Source organism: Lacerta agilis, chromosome 4, assembly GCF_009819535.1.
Source record: "Lacerta agilis isolate rLacAgi1 chromosome 4, rLacAgi1.pri, whole genome shotgun sequence".
Taxonomy (NCBI): domain Eukaryota; kingdom Metazoa; phylum Chordata; class Lepidosauria; order Squamata; family Lacertidae; genus Lacerta; species Lacerta agilis.
Window position 1 is genome coordinate 18,600,962 of NC_046315.1, and position 19,999 is coordinate 18,620,960.

Genomic DNA, 19,999 nt, shown 5'->3' on the forward strand with positions numbered 1-19,999 from the left:
AAGTGAGTCTTACCCGGTATAAACCATATGCTGTACAAAATGCTCAGGCAACATACTACTGATTCTTGTATATAATGTAGAGCAGTGGTTCCCAAACTGTGCTCTGTGAAGCATCTCCAGTGCTCTGTGAAGAGATTAGAAAGAACAATGCACATACGTGCCTTTGGCATAAGAGCAACAATAGTGCTGTGTGACAAATTTCCCTCCAGAAAAGTGCTCTGCGACTAAAGTTTGGGAAGCGCTGATATAGAGTATGAGCAAGAAGCACATCACTATACGTGTAATTTACATGCACTATAATTTTAGTGGTTTATAAATACTACCACTTTGGTTAATAAGTTTTCTTCTTTAGACTATATGAATATATGTGTTTCTTGATTGTATAGGTTGAAGCTGGCAGTTCAGAAGACAGAATGCTGGTATTCTTCAAACTACGACCAGATATCATCACAGAAGAGAACCTTCATAGCAATATTCTTGTATCATCTATGCTAGATTCTCCTGTAAATATGCTTTATCAGGCAGTACGGCAGGTATTTGCACCAGTATTGTTGAGGGTGAGTAATGCAATATTCAACTTATTTCAATATGCATGCGGGTTTGTTTGTTTTTTTGCTGCTATTTTACTATGGTCTGGTTCATACTTCACATTAAACCATAGTGGGGTTTTAAAAATGCTTTAATGTGAATGAGTTGAAGTTCCTGAATAGCTCCTCCATTACTCTTGCCACACTGGGGATGAAACAAATCAGAGGCTGGCTTTATATGCAATCCAATGCTTGTGCTTTATTTCCCTAAAAAAAACACCACATTTTGGGAATCCGAGGTTTGTTCTTGGCCTCCTGATGATGAAAACAAACCATGAGTGCTGGTTTGCACATAAGTGCTGCTTTGCACATGTGAAGTCAGCATCTAGTTTACTTCTTCCCTGACATAGCAAGAGGAACAGAAGAGTAGCTTGGAAACTCTTGAGTAATGTGCAGAACAGAGCTCTGGGTGATGCCTTATCCCCTGGCAGGATGGATGTTTGCAAGAGAGCTTGTCTCTCTCATCTCTCCACTCCTAAGGGCCAGTAAAGTTCTGCCCCAGGACCTTTACCCCTCCAGCTCCACCACAAGACCATGGAGAGTTTTTATGCAAGGACAAGAAGTTTGTGTTTTGTTTGGGAGCGGACAGGGTAGAGCTGATAGGACTGAGATGAGATGGTGGAAGATCAGAGAGGATAAGGGTGCATTCATTAACGCAAGATACGACTAGGGCATAAACCATAGTTTTTCCTACATAGGTAGAGGACGAGGCCATATTTTTGCAGTGTTGTAAAGAGGAAAGTGGTGCAACCTTGCAACAAATAAGGGGAACAAAGGAGGGAGAGTAAGCTTTTACCTGTTCAGCATGGTGACATTGTTAAATTAAAATACTCAAGAAGAAGGGGACTCGAGGGAAGATTAGAAGTTTAGTCTTGAGCTTGAGTTGACAATGTAGCATCCGAATGGAAGTGTCACAGAGGCAGAGGTGATGGAGATGATGAGAGAAGGGTCTGGGGTAGACAGGTTGAACTGGATGATGTGTATATGTGGTACAGAAAGCCATGAGATTTTATGAGCTCACCTCTGAAGAGTGTGTAGTGAGAAAAGCAGAATAAAATCCTGGGAGACTTCAATAGAGGGAGGGAAAGCAGAAGAAGAGATTCACACTAAGGAAACATGAACAAGAGAATCATTGGAAGAAAGAATCACTGAGACTTAGGGTATAGAGGTAGCCAAGAAAAGGTAAGAGACCAAACATGTATCAAGGACAGCAGAGGTACACACAGAGAGAGAGAGAGAGAGAGAGAGAGAGAACTGGGCAGTGAGGAGGTCATTGATTATTTTCCAAAATATGGTTTCAGTGCAGGAGACAGAAGCTGTATTGGAGGGAATGGAAAATGAAGTTAGAGAAACAAAGGAATATAGGGGACTGCCTAATACTGTGTCAGATTGTTGCTCTATGTAGCTCAATATGGCCTGTACCAAGGGTAGGAGGGCCTGCGGCTCTCCAGATGTTGTTGGACTACAGCTCCCATCATCCCTAACCATTGGCCATACTTTCTGGGGTTGATGGAATTGGAGTTTGACAACATCTGGAGAGCCTCAGCTTTCCATCCCATAGCTAAACTCACTGACTGTGGCTTTTAGCTTTTCAGCTTTTGAATCTTAGCCCTTTCCAGAGAACCCAAGTCTTTTGAATGCAAAGCCTGGACTCTACCACAGAGCTATGGCCCCATAGTCTGTAGCCAGTGGGAATGCTCAGAAGAGTTTGGGGAAAACAACAGAAGGGAGAGAGGGTGTGGTGAAGAGGAGGGATAATGGTAGGGCAGACGGCAACTATGAGTTGGAATGGGTAAAAGAGAGTACATGGGGGAATCAGATGAGGACCACAGAGAAGGCAACTTATTAGCGGAGATCAGGATGGAGTAGAAGAGGAGAGGGTTGAGGGAAGTGTTGGATAAGGGATGGTTTTAGTGTGAAATTTTCATCACTTGAATTTCTTATTACAGGATGAGAAATGGAGTAGAGAATTTGATCCCAAGCTTCAGAATCTTTTACGAGAGTTAGAGGCTGGTTTAGGTTCTGTTCTGAGGAGAACAGATGCTGCTTATGTAGGAGCCAAATACCGGGAAGATGATGTTCAAGGTATGTGTTTTGACTCTGTTTAGTTGTTTTTAGTTACTGTTGTTTGCTAATGTTTTCAAGGTTTTAAAAATATTTATGATTGTCTAGAAATTTTTTTAATGTTATACCCTGCCCTAGTATCAGTTACCAGTGAAGAGTGGGGCTTTAGGTTTTTTTTTATAAATAAAAATACACGAAGCACTTATTTACAGACAGTGGAATTTAAATTAGAAATGAATTTGTAATTTGTGTGATACAGCAACCTGTCACTCCAAGTGTCACTTGTAAATGTATTCCCTTGATTTCAAAGTTCCCTAGATTTTGAAATAAGCAAATTGAGAATTATGATGTTATGTTTCAATACTAGTTAATTCTGAGCCATTCTTCACATTGTATATTTCCATATGAACATATTTTTATTCAACGTTGAACTGCATTGCACAGTATAAATTTACTGAGATTTAACAGAAATTGATTAAATATTGTAACTCTAGCATATCTTCAGTCTGTTTCATATACATTAATAGACACAACTCTGAATGTTGTATTTGCCGGATTTGTTTCTTTTTTTACAGCAATACTTTGCCCAAATGATGAGTTTCAGTTCTGGACAGAGCGTGCTCAACGTGGAAGCAAGTCATCTAGCAAGGAGAGAGCCTCACATTTTAAAGAATTGTTTGAAGGCATTGCATATGTGTGTAACTTTTATTTATTCAGTGATGTTCTATAAAAAACCTGCCCCCGTCTAGCACAATAGTCACAGTCAACAGCTCCACATGCATGCTTAATTACTATTCCCAGCTTTGAGAGATTGAAACCCTCTTTGCATCTTCAGGAATTTGGCTTCACTGGAGTGTAGTCTTTGCTTGGAAGCATAGTTCAGTGATTTCTTGAAACTGCAAAGAATGGTTTGAAGGATTAGGTACAGGGCCCATTAGGAATTTGCCCAGTTGAATATTTTTGCTCTCTACAGAAAACAGCAGTTACTGTCAAATGTTTGAGCTTATTGTTATCTGGCTCCATTTCAAATATTTAGGAATAATGTGGGACAGCACGTGCCCTGTGGCACCCAATGACATCCCTGAGATTGCTGAGAATGTGCATTCATTCATAAACCTTTGGTTGATTGAGCTCTGTTTGTGAGATGTGGTGGCTGGTGAAGTGGCATGCTGGGAGGAAAGTGGTTACAATTGATAAGCAGAATCTGTGCGGGAGGGGCTCCTGATTCCTTACCTGAAATGTTGTGAAACAGAGGCATGGGCATGCTAGGCTAGAATTGCCAGCACACAGCTCATAAATGACCAGACAAAGCTATGCAGCTGTTGCTATCTTGCAGTACTGTCAAGGAAGGGCATTGGGATCCCCTCTTCTTCTGCCACCTCTTCGTTCACTGCCAGTCACTAGTTGCCATTGTTTCGTATTGTAAGCTGCTTCAGACAGTGCATTTGAAAAATGGGCTAGAAATAATTTCAAGAAAATAAAATACATTTGCATGTAACTGCATAAAAAACAATATTTTCACAAAAATGAACAGGGCTGTCAGTTCTTGTTGTATTAGGATTTTACTGTGTGTCATGCCTCCAAAGATGTAAGTCAGCTTTCACTAATCTAGTGGCCTCCAGATGTTGATGGACTACAACTCTGGTCAGCCCCAGCCATTGGGTTGGCTGGAGCTGATGGGAGTTATGGTCCAGCAATATCTGGAGGGCACTAGGTTGGCAAAGGCTGGCGTTAAGAGGTGAGTAAATACCACAAAAAATTAACAATCAAAATGGCAAAATCCCAAAGCATTTGCAGTCAAGTTTCTTACAGTGTTTTCATTAAAATATTCATAGGTAAAGTCCCGTATAGATTGTAGCCCTGTTCTTTAGGTAGAAAGTTATGTTTTTAAAATATGTATTGTATCTCTAGGATTATTGCAATTTGGACAGCTTATCTTTATTTGAAGTTGTGGATTTAGTCGAGACTACACGGGATACTGTAGATGATGTGTGGAGACAGCCTGAACATGAACCTTTTCCTCAGCCACGCATGCAAAATCTTTTGGATGTCATAGGTAAAGTTGTTTGTAGAGAAACTCAATTGTGATGAACAGAAGCTTAAAATATAGGTTGTTGCTCTTTGAGGAATTTCTAGCATTTTGTTTTTGTACTTATGTGCTTCTCTAGAATTGTGTGGAGAAGTGCCTCAAAAGGGAAGGTAATATGGAGTAAAATTATCTGAACCAACATCACTCTTCTTCCTCATGTATTCTGCGCAGTATGAGATTCCAAGTTGTCTCCAGTGTGTTGCAGATCTGCATGGACTGGACACAGATGCTCTATACCTTTTGGGGAATCAGATTTATTAAAGGAGGGTACTGGGTATTTGGCCATTCTGTGCGAACATACCCATAGTCCGCTGAGCCAATGTTAAATATAACGTGAAAATCTGGGGGTTAGCGTTATTCCTCAACCCTTACAAGGATATTACTGGCTCCTCTACATGTAACCTGTGTGCTGATATGGCTGCTGCTCAGAGCTTTTGAGGTACATCTTATTTGGGTCTGCCTAGATGTGCCCCTGAATTAGATAAAGACATCTCTAGTTGACCCTTCAGCCCAAGTCATTGAACAATCTGTAATGATGCTTGATGCTCCTCATGTCAAGTCAAAATCCAGCTAAGATATGATTCTAGTCTGCAACATGGATTGGCGACTATTATCTCTGTACCTTTTTTGGTATTGCTCTGCCTGTACAATCTTCTTCACTGTGTTGGTGAATGCAGGTTTGGAACAAGTATTTCTGTTGAAAGTTTTAAAAAAGATAAAGTAGTAAACATGATTATAGGGAAATCCAGCCATGGCAGGTCTACCCATTTAGTGGGGGCAACATTGATTGGGTTGGACTTTGGGGTGGGGTAGGTTTTAGATAATATTGAAGTTACTGGTAGTCATTTACTAAGTAAAGTATCTGTGTTGTCCCTTGACCGATGGAGGTTGCATATTATGTCCAATTATACGAAGTATTTGACTCAGTGGTATATAATTTTTTGTGATTGCTGCTTGATACTGACAACATAAAGGTGTCATGTTCTGAGCTGAATTATTACACCTGTCTAGTATGTTAAAAAAAAAAAGCCTAAAGCCATAAGTAGTGATGGGGAACATTTCAGCTAGAGAAGGTACAGCACGTTTAAGTAATTTCCACTATCTGTATGTGATTTCAGCTGGCTCTCTTGGAAGATTTGTTCAGAAGAAACTAGGAACGTTAAATCTATGGGAAGATTCCTTCCACATTGTGAAAGAAAATCTGAAGGCTGGCATCATGATCTGTGAACAATGGGTAGCAGCCTGCGATCACCTTACTGGGCAGCTGTGGCAGCGTTATACCCCACATGTATGGCAAGATGAGAAATACGTTCCTGAAATGCTAGGGAAACTTGGTAAACGACTTGAAGAGGTATCAATTTGCTTCATTTTCTCTTTTAGGGTGAGGGGAAAGAGTGGAAGCTTTTAAACATAATGCATTCTATTGGGGAGTGCCCAGAGCTCAGTGACAGAGCAAAGTTCAGTCCCAGGCATCTCAAAACAGGGTCAAGCAACTTGATGAATGATGGAGATCCGTGAGTTGCATCTCTATTTTTGCAAAAAGCTGCTGCAGGGGACCTTATTCAGACTGGAACCCTGATGCTGAAGGATGGGGTGGGGAGAAGCACTTTTTTAACCCTTTCCATGTTTGAGTTTCTCTAAAGGGGGAAGTAGAAACTTCATATTTGGGGTGATTTTCATCAATAAAATAATGTGGTGCTGTGAGGAGGAAAAGGTTAATTCTTTCCAGCACTGTTGCAATTTTTAAGCAGGTAAGGGAGATAATCATGGATGCTTATTGGATCTCTAGTGTGGCTCTGAGACCAAGCTGCTATTCATCAAAATAGACAATATTGGGTTAATAACATCAATGATCTGTCTCAGTATAAAGGAGCTTCATATGGTCAATTCCTAGGAATTTTTTGGGGTCAAAACTATATTATTAAGAGTTCTATTCTCTTATGGAATTCCCATTAATATTAATATGGCATGCATACATTGGAGAAAATATTGGGTATAATTCTATAAGGTGCAATTGAGGTCTGTTAATGTTAAGTAGAGGTTTACTCTTGGCCTCAGTGGTATGTTGTTGTATTTATTACTTCAAATAATGCAACATTATAGATATTATAGATTACTTCAGATAATGCAACATTATAGATATGATTATAGGTATAATAAATTATTCTATTTATAGCTATGATCACAAATCTAAATGTTAATATGACAATGGGTTATTGTAATTTTCACTTGACAATGCTTTTGTTGAGTGCTTTATTGATAATTTTTAAGAGAATGTTTTAAAATGCTCTTTTATTGCCTCTAGAATTGGTTGCATGCAGTTTTGTTAGTTGATAGCCTGTTACAGGTGAGGGGTTCATATATATAGTTAAAATATTCATTTTCTTGTATAGGTGCTAACTATTAGAACACTTCATGAGAAACTTACATATTTTTTGCCAACTGGTGAACAGCAAGCACTGCACCTTGCCCAGGTCTTTGAGCCCTTTGCTGGTTTGAATCCTGTGCACTATAATCCTTATACAGAGGTATTAACTCTTATATCTTATTGTTATACCCCCTTTAGCTTGTATTTGATAGTTTTGATGAAAATGTTCCCCAACTAAATGGGTGTTCTTTTTCCCTAGCCTTTATGGAAAGCAGCAGTATGTCAATACGAAAGGATTATTTCTCCAGCAGAACAAAAAATAGCAAGCAAATTGAAAACATTCATTTCAGAAATTCAAGACAGTCCACAACAGGTATTTAAAAAAACAAAAAACAAAAAAACCTAGGCATTTAAAGAAATACCTGCTGGAAATAATGGATGCTTCAAGACTCTGGATTAGGGGGCGGCAGCTGACCTTTTTTGCCTTGTGGGCCACGTTGAAAGTCAGCCACCTCTCTTGAGTGCTGCATGGCAGTAGTGGGGAAGCCCAGCAAACATATATCCATGCCTATACACACAAACAGAGACCTGACAATCAAGAGGCAATATTTTCTCCTCGTTGTAGTGCTGGGATAGGAGGAGAGGGACCTTTCTTCCCAGCCCAGCTCTGTGATGAAGAGCAAATCCCCTCCCTTATTTACAAAGGCACCTTTCCTGCCCGCTGGCACAGTGCAATTGCTATGTCTTAGCATGCAGGAAGATGTGTTCCTGTCTGTGCTTGGTGCCACTTGAGAGGGAGAAGAGAAGCCTTTGCAAGTCAGTGAGGACAAGAACTGGTTTGGGGAGGGCTGCCAGGCCATTGGAAGTGACTTCACAGGCTGGATGTGGGCTGAAAATACCTCATCCTTGCTCTAGATAAACCATTCCCTGGTTTTATTTAGGGGCTCACTAATTAGCTATAAAGCTGAAGTATGTATTGAAAAGTCAAGCTGCTATGTTGGGTGTGTTCACCATTCTCTGGGTGTTGGGTGGGAAGCCTCCAGATCAGTGATGGGTTATGGTCTCCACTACCAATTAAAAAGATAATAGTTAATGAACACCAGTCCATGATGATCCACTGCATTTGGTTTAGTAGCAATTTTTTAATGTATATTTCTAGCTTCTTCAAGCATTTCAGAAATATAAGGAGTTAGTAAGACGCCCAAGCATTAGCAAAGAATTGATTTTAGAAAGAGAAACTTTGTTGGCGAAACTACAGGACTCTGTCAAAGGTAAGAAATGCAATTGTTACTTTTGAAAATATGCATTAAAATAGTGTAAGGTTTGATTGTTCACTTCATTAATGTATCATGTTTGTTTTTCAATTGGGATAAATCTAATTGCATGTTTCATGATGTAACCCACACTGAGATTTGCTTGGAGATGAAGAGTAGGTTAAAAAGGTTATGAGTGAAAGATCACATGGTGAGAAAAACAGGATTGAAATTTTATGGAAGGAATGCATATTCATACTTAAATCTTGCAGTTTAACAAATTCAGCAGAAGCTAGGACGTACCAGTATAGAACTTTTTCAAAATGTTAGTCAAACTCAAGCCTTTTTAAGCTGGGCACAAGGAGAAGAAGTTCAGTGATTCTAGAGCTGTCAGTAATATTCACTAACAATTTGCTTTTTACTGTTATACAGATTATCAAACAGATTTTGAGGCACGATGCCATGGTACTCCTGGTGAAGCATCAGGGCCACTTGCTGGCAAAAATCTTTCTGAAGTTGTGAATAATATTGTTTGGGTGCGCCAGCTAGAATTAAAGGTACCAGTTAAAATCATTGAATAGATTAAATAAATAAATAAATAAATAAATAGCAGTTTACAATATCATAAAAACACAAAAATACCCAATTCAACTCAGTATTTGGCACTAAATATCACCACCGTAAGTAGAGAATCAAGGAGCCAGTACCAAGGATCATGAAATATTTGAATATATGTATAATAGTAATCCAAAACACACCATAGTTGCTGCCATCTTGATCCCTGTTAATCCAAGTAATAGGGAGAGTATTCCATAATGGAATAGGCTCTCCTCCACACCCCCATCAGATGGCATCTGTAGGGGATTGTTTGGTCAGGAGGGCCCAAATAGGTTATTTTTAACTGCTGTTCTGGGTTCCTCAGTACAATAAACTAATGCCAAAGCCTACTTAAAAAAATTATGTATTTATTTTTACTGCTTGCTTCTCAAGGTACCCTGCTGAGAAAATTATTTATTGTGGCCCTTCAATATTCATCCACTTTTTATTTTAAAAAGGATCTTTTTATATATATTTATTTACTAACCACTCCTGTGAGCCCCTTGCTGTGATTCTGTGATGTCCCCTCTTTTTTGCGATCCACCAATTCACAAAATATGCACACCTTTTTTAATTGGCTACATTGACTTTTACATTGTGACGTTCATCTCCTGGAGGGTTGACCATGGGTCGGTGTGACCCTCTTACTGAAAATGGCTAGGTACTCCAGTGGTGGTTGCATTCTTTCAAGTCTCATATAGCGCACAATCTAGGTTGTGCTCTGTGAGAGAAAATGTAGGTCCACAAGTGTAAGGGAACCTGACAGTTTGAGCAGATTTAGGCAGTCTGTAGTCTGATATTCTGAATAATAAATCATTGTCTACATGCTAAACTACACACTAAACTTCCAATCTTTGAACGTTTAAGGTAGATGATGCCATTAAGATCGCAGAGGCCCTTCTTTCAGACCTGTCTGGATTTCACAATTTCCGACGAACTGCAGATGATCTTCTAGAACATTTTAAAGTATATGAACAGGAACAATTTGATTATTGGTCCAGGGACATTCAGGCAGGGTTGTCAAACCCCAAGTCTGGTCTTTGGTAAGTGTAAAAAAAATTGCCCTCAGGGTCCCTTCAAACTTTACAATTCAATGATTCTAAGAGCAACTCTAGAACCTGTAGTTAAGCATTTTAGTAGGATAAGGTTTGAGTCAAGCAGGTACATTTTTAAAAAAGATCTAAAGCTTCTCTCTAGAGGACTAAAGAACCCAGATCACGACAGTAGAACTTTTACAGAATGATTTACAACTGTTGTGGGTATCCATGCAAATTGCAGATGCAAAAACTAATTTTGCTTCATGTTTCTCACTTCTTGTGCTTCTTTCGTGAGGTTCTTGTTCTGAAATGAGCTGTTAAGTTGTAGAGTAGGAAGTAATGGCTTAACAGGGGGAATGGCAATGCTGCTCAGCATTGAGAACAGTGCAATGACTCAATCTGTTTTGCTCATAGACCCCCCTCCGCCATGAGGCAAAGTTTGAAGACCTTCACTCCAGTAGCTTATTGTAGGGGACATTGAACTAAGGGGAACTTGCACTCCCTTGAATGTGCCTAGCAAATAAAGGAGCAAAAACAAAACAAAACAAAACAAAACAAAACAGTGTGGCTTCTGTTGCTTCATTGAGGAGAGGAGTGAGCCTCCTTCAGTAGAAAGGTGTGTGAAACACGAATGATGAGTGGATGCATTCCATTGCTTCCACTGAAAAAGCTGTAGCTGCTTTACGGGCTGCTTCTTTCACAGTGCTCTGAGCAGTGAGAGGAAGTGCAAGTTCTCACACAAATTCATTCTCACTCACCTGACTGCCTCTACCACCAACTCCTCATGCAGGGGAGGGTTAACAGTTGGCAGCTGCAGAGACGTTAGGTGAGGTCCACAAAGGAGAAGAGGCCGCACTGCTTCTTCCATGCTTGGGAACCCTGCTCAGTGTGAGAGGATTGGGATCCTATTTGGTTTGTTGCATGTAAGAGAGAAATAAGGTGGTGGTGGAGATGCAGGCAGAGTAGATGGACATTCATAAAGGGCTGCCAAAAAGGGAGGAAACAGAATAGCCTCCTGCATTCTCAAGCGCCCATGTGAAATAACGAAACCACAACTGCGGCCCTTTCTTAATCCTTCCAACCAGAAGAGGAGGTAGCAGCGGTAAAAATGTTTGGCTTGTACAGTATATTTTATGCCTTTGTTATAGCTGTGGCTTAGAATGGAAACAGCTGGCAGAGGTGATAGCCAGTTCAGCCCCTACATTCCAGTTTATAGTGCAGGCTATATTGCTACTGAAAAATAATGTCTGGTAATGGAAATGTTTTGGTTTAGCTTACAGGCCAGCAGTCCTGTTATGGAACTTGATCACTCTGATGGAGCATTAAAAATACATTATTCGGATCGCTTGGTGGTGCTCCTAAGAGAAGTGCGTCAACTGTCTGCACTTGGCTTTGTTATTCCTGCCAAAATACAGCAAACGTCAAGCACAGCACAAAAATTCTGCAAACAAGCAGTTATTCTCAAGCAGGTATGACACCACGAGCTACAAGTTCTGACTCTACTGAGCGCTGTCAATCTGAATGGATTGGTTCTATCTAGGATGGGGCTCATGATAAATTTACCTTGAGTGTCTGCTTCTGTTACAATGTATTTTGTGAGAGTACGAGTAGGAAGTATGTTCAGCCCCAAAAGGTTTTAAAATTGTATCTAGTTCTGAAACTGAATCAAAGGGTATGGTGGAATTTGAACTAAACTTTGCACCCAAACATAGATGTGCTGTTTATTTCTCTGTAGCAGAAGATACATACTTGATACAAATTACAGTAATATTTGTCAAATGGTGGTCCTCAGTGCTCACTGCATTCTCTGTTGCCTGCCCTTCCCGCTGGTTGTGCTGCAGCCTTTTGATTCCCTAAATGCTAAGTACATAGTCATGTGTGGGAGGTGTTTATAGAGTGAGGCTGTAGCATGGAAAGTTTGGAGGGATGAGAAGAAGAAAAGAAAGACAGGAAATAGAAGATGAAGAAATGAAGTCTGAGAGAAATAATGGGAAGTGGAGGTAGAGGGCAAAAAGGATGGATGGACTGAGGAACAGGACAAGAGCCTGGGATTTCTGCTGTGCAAGTAAATAAATTAAAAAGTATGAGCATATCCTGGACACAGACAATTTTGAGGATTGTCTGACTGATTTTTATAAGCAAGGGCAAATGGCTTAGTAATAAGTAGTGGCAGAATGTATGCTGGTGTCTTGTGATTGAGGCTAACATTTCAAGCACTTATTGTAGAGTATTATCTGTAAATGTTTATCTAGTTTAGATATAGTAGAAGCAATAAAGAAGGGGATATATGTGTGGCCATTGTATCTGAGTCTCATGGTCTTTCAAGTCATTAGATTGACATTGCAATCTTGTGCACACTTGCCTTGGAGCAATCCCCGTTGAATACAGTAAGACTTACTTGTGGGTAAACATGCATATGCTTGCACTATGAGTTGCTTTTCTGTTTAAATGAAATGGAAATAATATTCTAAAGAATAAACAGAGAAGAATACATTTAAATTTAGAAGTGGTGCTTATGCATAACAGACTTCATATGCTTTGTTTTTATAGGTGGCACATTTTTACAACAGTATTGATCAGCAGATGATTCCAAGTCAGAAGCCAATGATGCTACAGTCTGCTTTAGCATTTGAACAGATAATTAAAGTAATATAATTTTTATTGTTTCAATATTTTATTACTCTGTCTCCCGGAACCTGTCTTGTATATTTCCTGTTTTGTATATTTCCTGTGCTGTCTGTTTTTTGGCCATTATTGTTCAGTGTGTCTGATTACATCTCTTCTTGTCCATGGGTATTGATGTTTTGCATGGAATTTCAGAAGATGTAGAGGAGGAAATAAATGCCTTTGTTGTAGTAATCATGTTGTTTGAAACATACATATTTACACCAGATTGTTTTCCTCTGAAAGCCATTGTTAGGGAAAGCGCACTTGACCATCAATTCTCCTTCACTGGAGCAAGTTATCCTAAAATGGATTTACCCCTACTTGCTCTATGTCAGTCACTACAAATATTTAAGCTTCTGTTAGTGGAGATCTTACCCAGTTTCCAGTCATGTCTGCTTTATTTACTGGGACTGCAATCCTATTCACATTTACACATTGTTGTCCTGCTGTTTTAAAACTCCTTTGGAGAGGGCATGCTTGGTGATATTTTAATATCGATTATATGCTCCTTCCCTCCATAGCTGCATGTTCATATATGCTATCCATCTATTATGGAGTCCTGGAGTTGAAACTATAAATGGATCCTACTACAGTGTCAAGGCAGAACAGTGGCATTAATAAAGTGGTTGTCAGTGCAATTCATAAAACTTTGAAACTGTAGCAGAATTGCAGTGGTAAAGGGGGAAACTTGTCAGTTTTTTGTTTTCATTCAAGTATGTCGTGTGCATAGCCAGACTACAGCAGTATTATACTTACACAGCTTTGATCATCATCTGTGCAGATAGCCCAGTTACAATTTCATGGTAAAAATGATAATCCCCTGTGTCTGTTTCTCCTCTTATTTCTTTGTGGAGCAGCAATAGCATTGGCACATGAGAGGACAGGGAATGTTTTTCTGGCAGCAGCTAACAGGAACTCAATTGAGAGTAATTTTATTTGCCTTGAGCAGTGGCAGTGCTCCCTTTTATGAAGAAACAAGTAAATATTTCTACTTCTTCTTTTGCATGCGCTTCCTTTCCTTGATAGCATTCGAAAGCAGAGGGACAGATAACATGGGATAATCCTAAAGAGCTCGAAGCATATATCAAGAAGCTTCAAAGTGCAGCAGAACGGCTTGCTACTGAAAACAGAAAATTAAGGAAATGGCATACTAATTTCACAGAAAAGGTATGCTTGACTGGCATATATTAATTTGCTTTATTATTTCCTTCCACTTGATTGATGACCACATTTAGTATGTTTTGAATTCTTCTTGATAGGTTGTTGGCCTCATGAACATAGATCTGCTTCGGCAACAGCAACGCTGGAAAGATGGCTTGCAGGAACTCCGAGGGGTGTTTTCCAGCCTTGAGTCACAGGCATGGTTACATTGTTACTTAACTGCCATACTATTTAAGTAAAAATAAATACACATGTATTTATAAGTGAATGTGCAGTTCCTGGGAAGATTCAAAAACTGGATAAGCCAGAGGGATTAGTTCAACTCACTGCTGTACTGTAAGATATACCATAGCTACCGAATCCTGTTCGTTGCCAGGATTATCTTTTCTTGAAAAGGAAGGTGGTTTCTATGCAGTCTTCTGAGTTGATTAGTTCTCATGGTGAACTGCTTCTACGGTTAGGACTTCTTAACCTTTGACTGTGTTCTAATATTGTCAAATGATAGGGTTTCCTTGCACGTGACATGAAAGCATGGAGGCTGCACTGGAACCATCAATTGTATAAAGCTCTGGAGCATCAGTATCAAATGGGCTTGGAAGCACTCAATGAAAATTTACCAGAAATAAACATTGATCTAACTTACAAGTAAGTTTATTTCTTTCAATTAGCAAAATCAATAACAATACGTACATTTCCATACCTACTAATATACAGTAGTAATTGCAACCTGGCTGGTCCATGGTATGTGATTCTAATCACTAATGTGTTTTAAAAACATTTTTTTTCAGACAAGGAAGAATACAGTTTAAACCTCCTTTTGAAGAAGTACGAGCAAGATATTATAGAGAAATGAAGAGATTCATATCCATTCCAAACCAATTTAGGGGCGTGAGTGAAACTGATGAGGAGTGCATTTTTTCTGTCATGACTGAAAGAAACGCAAGTGGATTTCTCACCACTTTCAGTAAAGCGGAAGACTTGTTCCGAAGATTGGCAGAAGTTGCGGACCAATTTAAGGTGCAGAAATAGTTGCGTTTGCTTCAAGGCTTTTGAACATGGGCTTAGAAGCAGTTTAACCTTCATTTATATTCCATTCTGCTTAGTCAAGCACCTGAGTGCTTCTTCACACTTCATGTTGCAATCACATTTGTTGCAGGTCATGTATCTACATTGCTTGCAATAAACATGTAAGGTATATAGATTAGAAATGCATCTCTTAAGGGCATGCACCAGAGTATACTGATTGGCTGTGTCTTCCTAGCACATGTCTGCTGCATGCTAATTGATGCACATCTGCCAGCTGCATGAACATACTCAGATACAAGTTCCACTAAGATCAATGGGAGTTATTTGTAAATTTGCTTAGAACTGCAGCCTTTTGTTCTGTATATCAAAGATGAAATATAATAATTGCTGTTCAAATTTTATGATTATTAGAGATGGATTGCCTACAAATATTCAATAAATGTTTAGTAGGAGGTTCTTAAGTGTGGCTAGGACATGCTAACCAGTAGTATTTGGCTGAAGTGGTGCAAATATGGTGTATAAAGGAACTTCTGTTATGAGCTTCAATCCCACAAGGCACTTAATTTGAATGTCAGCACATGTGAACTAGAGTTCTTTCAGAATTTTCTTTTGGATTAGCTGTCTGACCTTAACTGTAGCGTTTTGGAGGAGGAGTTTGAAAAGAAGCTGGGGAAATGTGGATATCGTTGCATGACCAGCTGCTTAAGAAACAGCTGGAACATGTGAATCTCAGCTATTGTGTTTAAAATGATTAATTCACCAGAGGTGGCTTTAAGGGCCATGTATACACTGTGTGTGTAGACAGGCTGTAAGATTTCTGAAATGTCCAGATAGATGGTAGGACAGTGCATCTGAGACTTGCAAACACAGAGATCTTTGGAGTCCTGCAGTTCCTTCTCATTTTTTGGCCTCATGAATGCGTGGCCATTTAAATAAACAGTGTACCTCCTCTATCTAGCATGAGATGCCATCATGGGCAGTGAAACTGCAGGGAGTGTATACCTACAGTTTCCGGAATGAAAAGATGGGATTGTGCTTTGATTTATGATGTCAAATGTTCATGTAGGTAAGAACCAACTTCATCAGAGTCATTTGAGTCATGCTTTGTTTGCCTGTTTAGAAAATTAGCATTTTGTTTTTAAAAATATGTTGAGTATCTTACACAAAGGACCTTTTATCTTCTCTGTTATAAAAATATGGATGCTACGGCAAAGGAGTGGGTTATAATTGGACAAGTAGATATGGAAGCTCTGGTGGAGAATCATCTTTTCAATGAACAGGACTGGGAAAAAAATTTCAAAGCCCTAAAAGTGCGAGGGAAAGAAGCGGAGCGCCTTCCAAGGTATTGTACCCTGGAAGAACTATAAATGAGTAATAAGTTCCTGCATGTGTTAGTTTTGATAGCATGGAGTGCATGAGAAAATTCATTTTATGCCTGAATAATCTGTTAGGAAATTGGGAGGTGGGGGAATCTCATTTGGGGTAATTTTTAGTGTGAGTGGACGTGGAACAGATCAAAGTTATTAGGCATACTCATGCAGGGAAGTACTTATTGAGATAATTTAGTCACAGGATGTATAGGGCTGTAGTGATTAAAACCAGAATCTTGAACTGAGTCTCACGATAAATTGAAAATCAGAGAAGCTAGTGCCAGATCAGTCTAGTGAAAACCTCTCTAAAGAGCGTTAAACCACAATTTGAATGATTGGAGTGTCTGACGTAGGACAGTGTGGGGCAACCTTCTGGTGTCCCAAAAAGCTGAACAACTTGGGGATGCACATGAATGGTCTCAGCACTCATTCCCCTGAATTTGAATTTGCATGCTCTGTACTCCCCTCCCTTTGCCCTGCATGCATGAGAAGAGCTTTCAAATAAACTAGTTTCTTATTATAGTCAAATATGAGAGACTTTAGTTTCTTCTGATTGTGGTTAATTAATGAACCAAGCTATTAAACCACAAACAGGTTTATTTATTCATAAGCAATGTGAAAAGCTTTCAGTAATTTCTACTTGAATGTGAAAGAGATGGTGGAGGTGTGGGAGAAGAGTCAGGTTTGTTCAGGCTCATGCTTATAATGACACCCCATGGTTTATTGTTACAACTGAATAAGACAAATGGATCATATTTCAAATCTGTACAGTTTAAAGTTTATTTTAAACTCTGTAATCTATATTATTATATAATTGGTTGTCTTTATTCTTGAAGCAATGTGAAGGTAGATTGCATAATAGTGAATTGCAACCCTGTGAAGTCTATGATTGATGATCTTATCCAGAAGCTGTATGATGTTCTCGTGATGTCTTTGAGAAAGTCCATACAAGGTAATGCTCAAAAGAGAGATACATTCTTGCTAAAGTTTTAGAAAATAGCAATAGATTGCTCCCTCTGTGAAAAACAGTTACCTTGCATAGCATTATTTTAGTTATCAGATATATTGTGACATATAGTGACTCTGGTGGGTGTGCTTGCCTGCCTTTGAAAAGTAACATTTGTGCACTTGGTACCCAGTTGCATCATCCATAATAACCTTTCATAATAAGAGTGATTTTGTATATTAAAGAGTCTTATCCTATGTCCATCTTTTGCTGCTCAGTAAGTACTATTACTATTACTCAGTAAGTACTATTATTAAGGGACGCGGGTGGCGCTGTGGGTTAAACCACAGAGCCTAGGGCTTGCTGATCAGAAGGTTGGCAGTTCGAATCCCCGTGATGGGGTGAGTTCCCGTTGCTCGGTCCCAGCTCCTGCTCACCTAGCAGTTCGAAAGCACATCAAAAGTGCAAGTAGATAAATAGGTATCGTTCCAGCAGGAAGGTAAACGGCGTTTCCGTGCGCTGCTCCGGTTCGCTAGAAGCAGCTTTGTCATGCTGGCCACATGACCCAGAAGCTGTACGCTGGCTCCCTCAGCCAGTAACACGAGAGGAGCGCCACAACCCCACAGTCGGAGACAACTGGACCTAATGGTCAGGGGTCCTTTTACCTTTAAGTACTATTAACTGCAGTGGGACTAAGCATTCTTAAGTTATATTTCACCAATTAAACTGTTTTGGGTTGTATTTTTAACTGTTGCCTTATTAAGGGCTTTACATTATGTCTAGTTACAGCCCCAATTTTTTTAAAAAAAACTGTTAAAATCCAGTATGATGCTTTTGTTTGGTTGCTTATGCTATTTTCCTTGTGGAAGGAAAGAAAGAATGTGGGAATACACTTCGTGGGTTCCTTTGAACCCGCGGTTATTTGTTTAATTTAATATTATTTATGTACTATTTTATGTGTTCTTCCACGTAAAAGTGAAAGCAAAAGCAGGGCTCAGTAGGCATCTTGCCACTGAGATCCCTCCGCCTAAAAAGTTAGTTCCAGAGGTTTTGAAGTTGTCAGTGGTCGTTTATTCTGCTTCCCGCCTTTTTTGGGGGAGCAACAGCGTTCCTATTGGTAAATATATCAATCATGACGTTGCACTTGGTTGTCAATAAAAGGCTGCGGCTCCCCGCTTTAGGGGTCTTTTGTTGCTTATCTTTAGTTTAGTTCAGTTTAGTTTAACGGGGTTTCGGGGAGCGGGTTGGATGGGTTGGAAGCGCGTGCAGGATTTAGTTAGGACTTAGCATTGCGGAAGATTTGGCGGTAAAGGTTTAGATAGGTTTAGTTTAGCATAGGCTTAGATCGCGGAAGATTTGGCGGTACAGATTTAGTTAGCCTTAGCATTGCGGAAGATTTGGCGGTGCAGGGTCTGTTAGCTTAGGAAAAGCTTAGTATAGGGCTAGGAATAGTGAAGTGTAAAAGCCTATGCAGGTCAGCCAAAGCCATTCAAAGAAGTAACGTTGTCTGTCTTTATTTCATCTTAATTTAAAATTTTCTGGGTCTATCTAGCCTTCATGCTTGGGTATGTAACTTTAGAGTAACTCAGGAGGTCGCAAGTGTTTGTAGATACTTTCACGAGGCATTTTCATCCAAACCACTCACGCACCTTCAGATTTAGCCTGGCGGACAGCGGAACGGTGCGAGTTTATGCTCCAGAATTATCGGCCGCTTTGTTCGCAGGCTCGGCCGGTGCCCGTGCTTTTTACGCATGTGAGGTGCTGGCCGCAGATCCCCAGCAACTGGAATCCCATGTGTAGGTGGCCTAAACTTACACGTGGGAAGCTCCAGCAAAGAATCCCCGCAAAAGAAAAGACTCTCCTCTGCTGTACCATTTGTGTTGTGTTAAACCAAAACTTTTGTTTTCTATTTTCCTTTGTTTAGGTCATCTACATGATATTTCTTCATTTCTCAATGATGCCATGGAAACCTTGATAGCAAGGCCCCAAACTGTAGATGAAATAACAGAAGATAATTTAAAATATAAAAACTTAAAAGAAAAAAAAGAAGAGGTAATGTTTTTCTGTACTACCAAGTCCCCCCTGCACAGAGGGGATCATTGTAGGATACAACAGACCCTCTCCTGGCACTGCATATGGGCATTCAACATGCCAAGTGGTTATGGTGAATGGGAGATCTGTAGCTACCTTTCATATCCCTGTACAGTTCTCCTCACTCTGCTTGGTCAAGGACACAAACATCAGGCTCCTGTTCCCTGACCAAATGGAGGTGCCTGGCCAGGTAGGGGATATGGGATGTGATTACAGGTCTATTGTCCTTTGAGTGAATGAGTATCTCAGGTGGGGTGAGAGCCATCTAGTGCTTACAGGCAGGATTGCAGTTGAATAAGAGATTTCTGCTGTCACCTGGCCAACCCCTACCAGTTGATACTTCTGCCTTCATGCTGAGAGATTTTTCTGTGCTTGTTTGTGCTTAAAAAAGAGTTGTGTTTGCAGTGTCATTTGTGTGGGGAGTGGGACTGCTGGGTGAGCCTGGGCCTGATTTCTGAGGACCACTCCATTATTGATTTCATTGTGTGGTTTGACTTTACAGCACCCTTTTTGATGGTGGAACTTATGCCAGGTTGCCAGATCATGTTACCGAGCTGAATTGGTTTAGCACCTAGTGTAAGACACCTCTCACACACCATTCCTGTCCCTTTCCCGTCACTCACCTGGAGCCTTCGCCTTTTCAGGACCTACACTGACTTGAGATCCACCAGGATCAGCCAACTGATGCCCTGTTCAGCCAGGGTGAGAGACCTAAGCTGCCATATCTCTGGCTGAATGACAAT

At 40.0% G+C, this 19,999-nt stretch overlaps 1 protein-coding gene across 1 annotated transcript in view; it reads left to right on the top strand.

Moving 5' to 3' along the window:
* The window catches only part of DYNC2H1 (dynein cytoplasmic 2 heavy chain 1), a 139,761-nt gene that overhangs the window by 1,760 nt on the left and 118,002 nt on the right, over window positions 1–19,999 (top strand). The window contains exons 2-20 of the mRNA XM_033146197.1: window positions 387–557; window positions 2,537–2,672; window positions 3,227–3,345; window positions 4,563–4,707; window positions 5,859–6,091; window positions 7,134–7,268; window positions 7,368–7,481; window positions 8,268–8,379; window positions 8,794–8,918; window positions 9,826–10,001; window positions 11,269–11,464; window positions 12,546–12,641; window positions 13,689–13,829; window positions 13,922–14,020; window positions 14,329–14,468; window positions 14,612–14,840; window positions 16,064–16,191; window positions 17,056–17,171; window positions 19,090–19,217. Coding sequence (XP_033002088.1) covers window positions 387–557; window positions 2,537–2,672; window positions 3,227–3,345; window positions 4,563–4,707; window positions 5,859–6,091; window positions 7,134–7,268; window positions 7,368–7,481; window positions 8,268–8,379; window positions 8,794–8,918; window positions 9,826–10,001; window positions 11,269–11,464; window positions 12,546–12,641; window positions 13,689–13,829; window positions 13,922–14,020; window positions 14,329–14,468; window positions 14,612–14,840; window positions 16,064–16,191; window positions 17,056–17,171; window positions 19,090–19,217 — 2,739 coding nt within the window. The remainder of the gene's footprint in view (window positions 1–386; window positions 558–2,536; window positions 2,673–3,226; window positions 3,346–4,562; window positions 4,708–5,858; window positions 6,092–7,133; window positions 7,269–7,367; window positions 7,482–8,267; window positions 8,380–8,793; window positions 8,919–9,825; window positions 10,002–11,268; window positions 11,465–12,545; window positions 12,642–13,688; window positions 13,830–13,921; window positions 14,021–14,328; window positions 14,469–14,611; window positions 14,841–16,063; window positions 16,192–17,055; window positions 17,172–19,089; window positions 19,218–19,999) is intronic.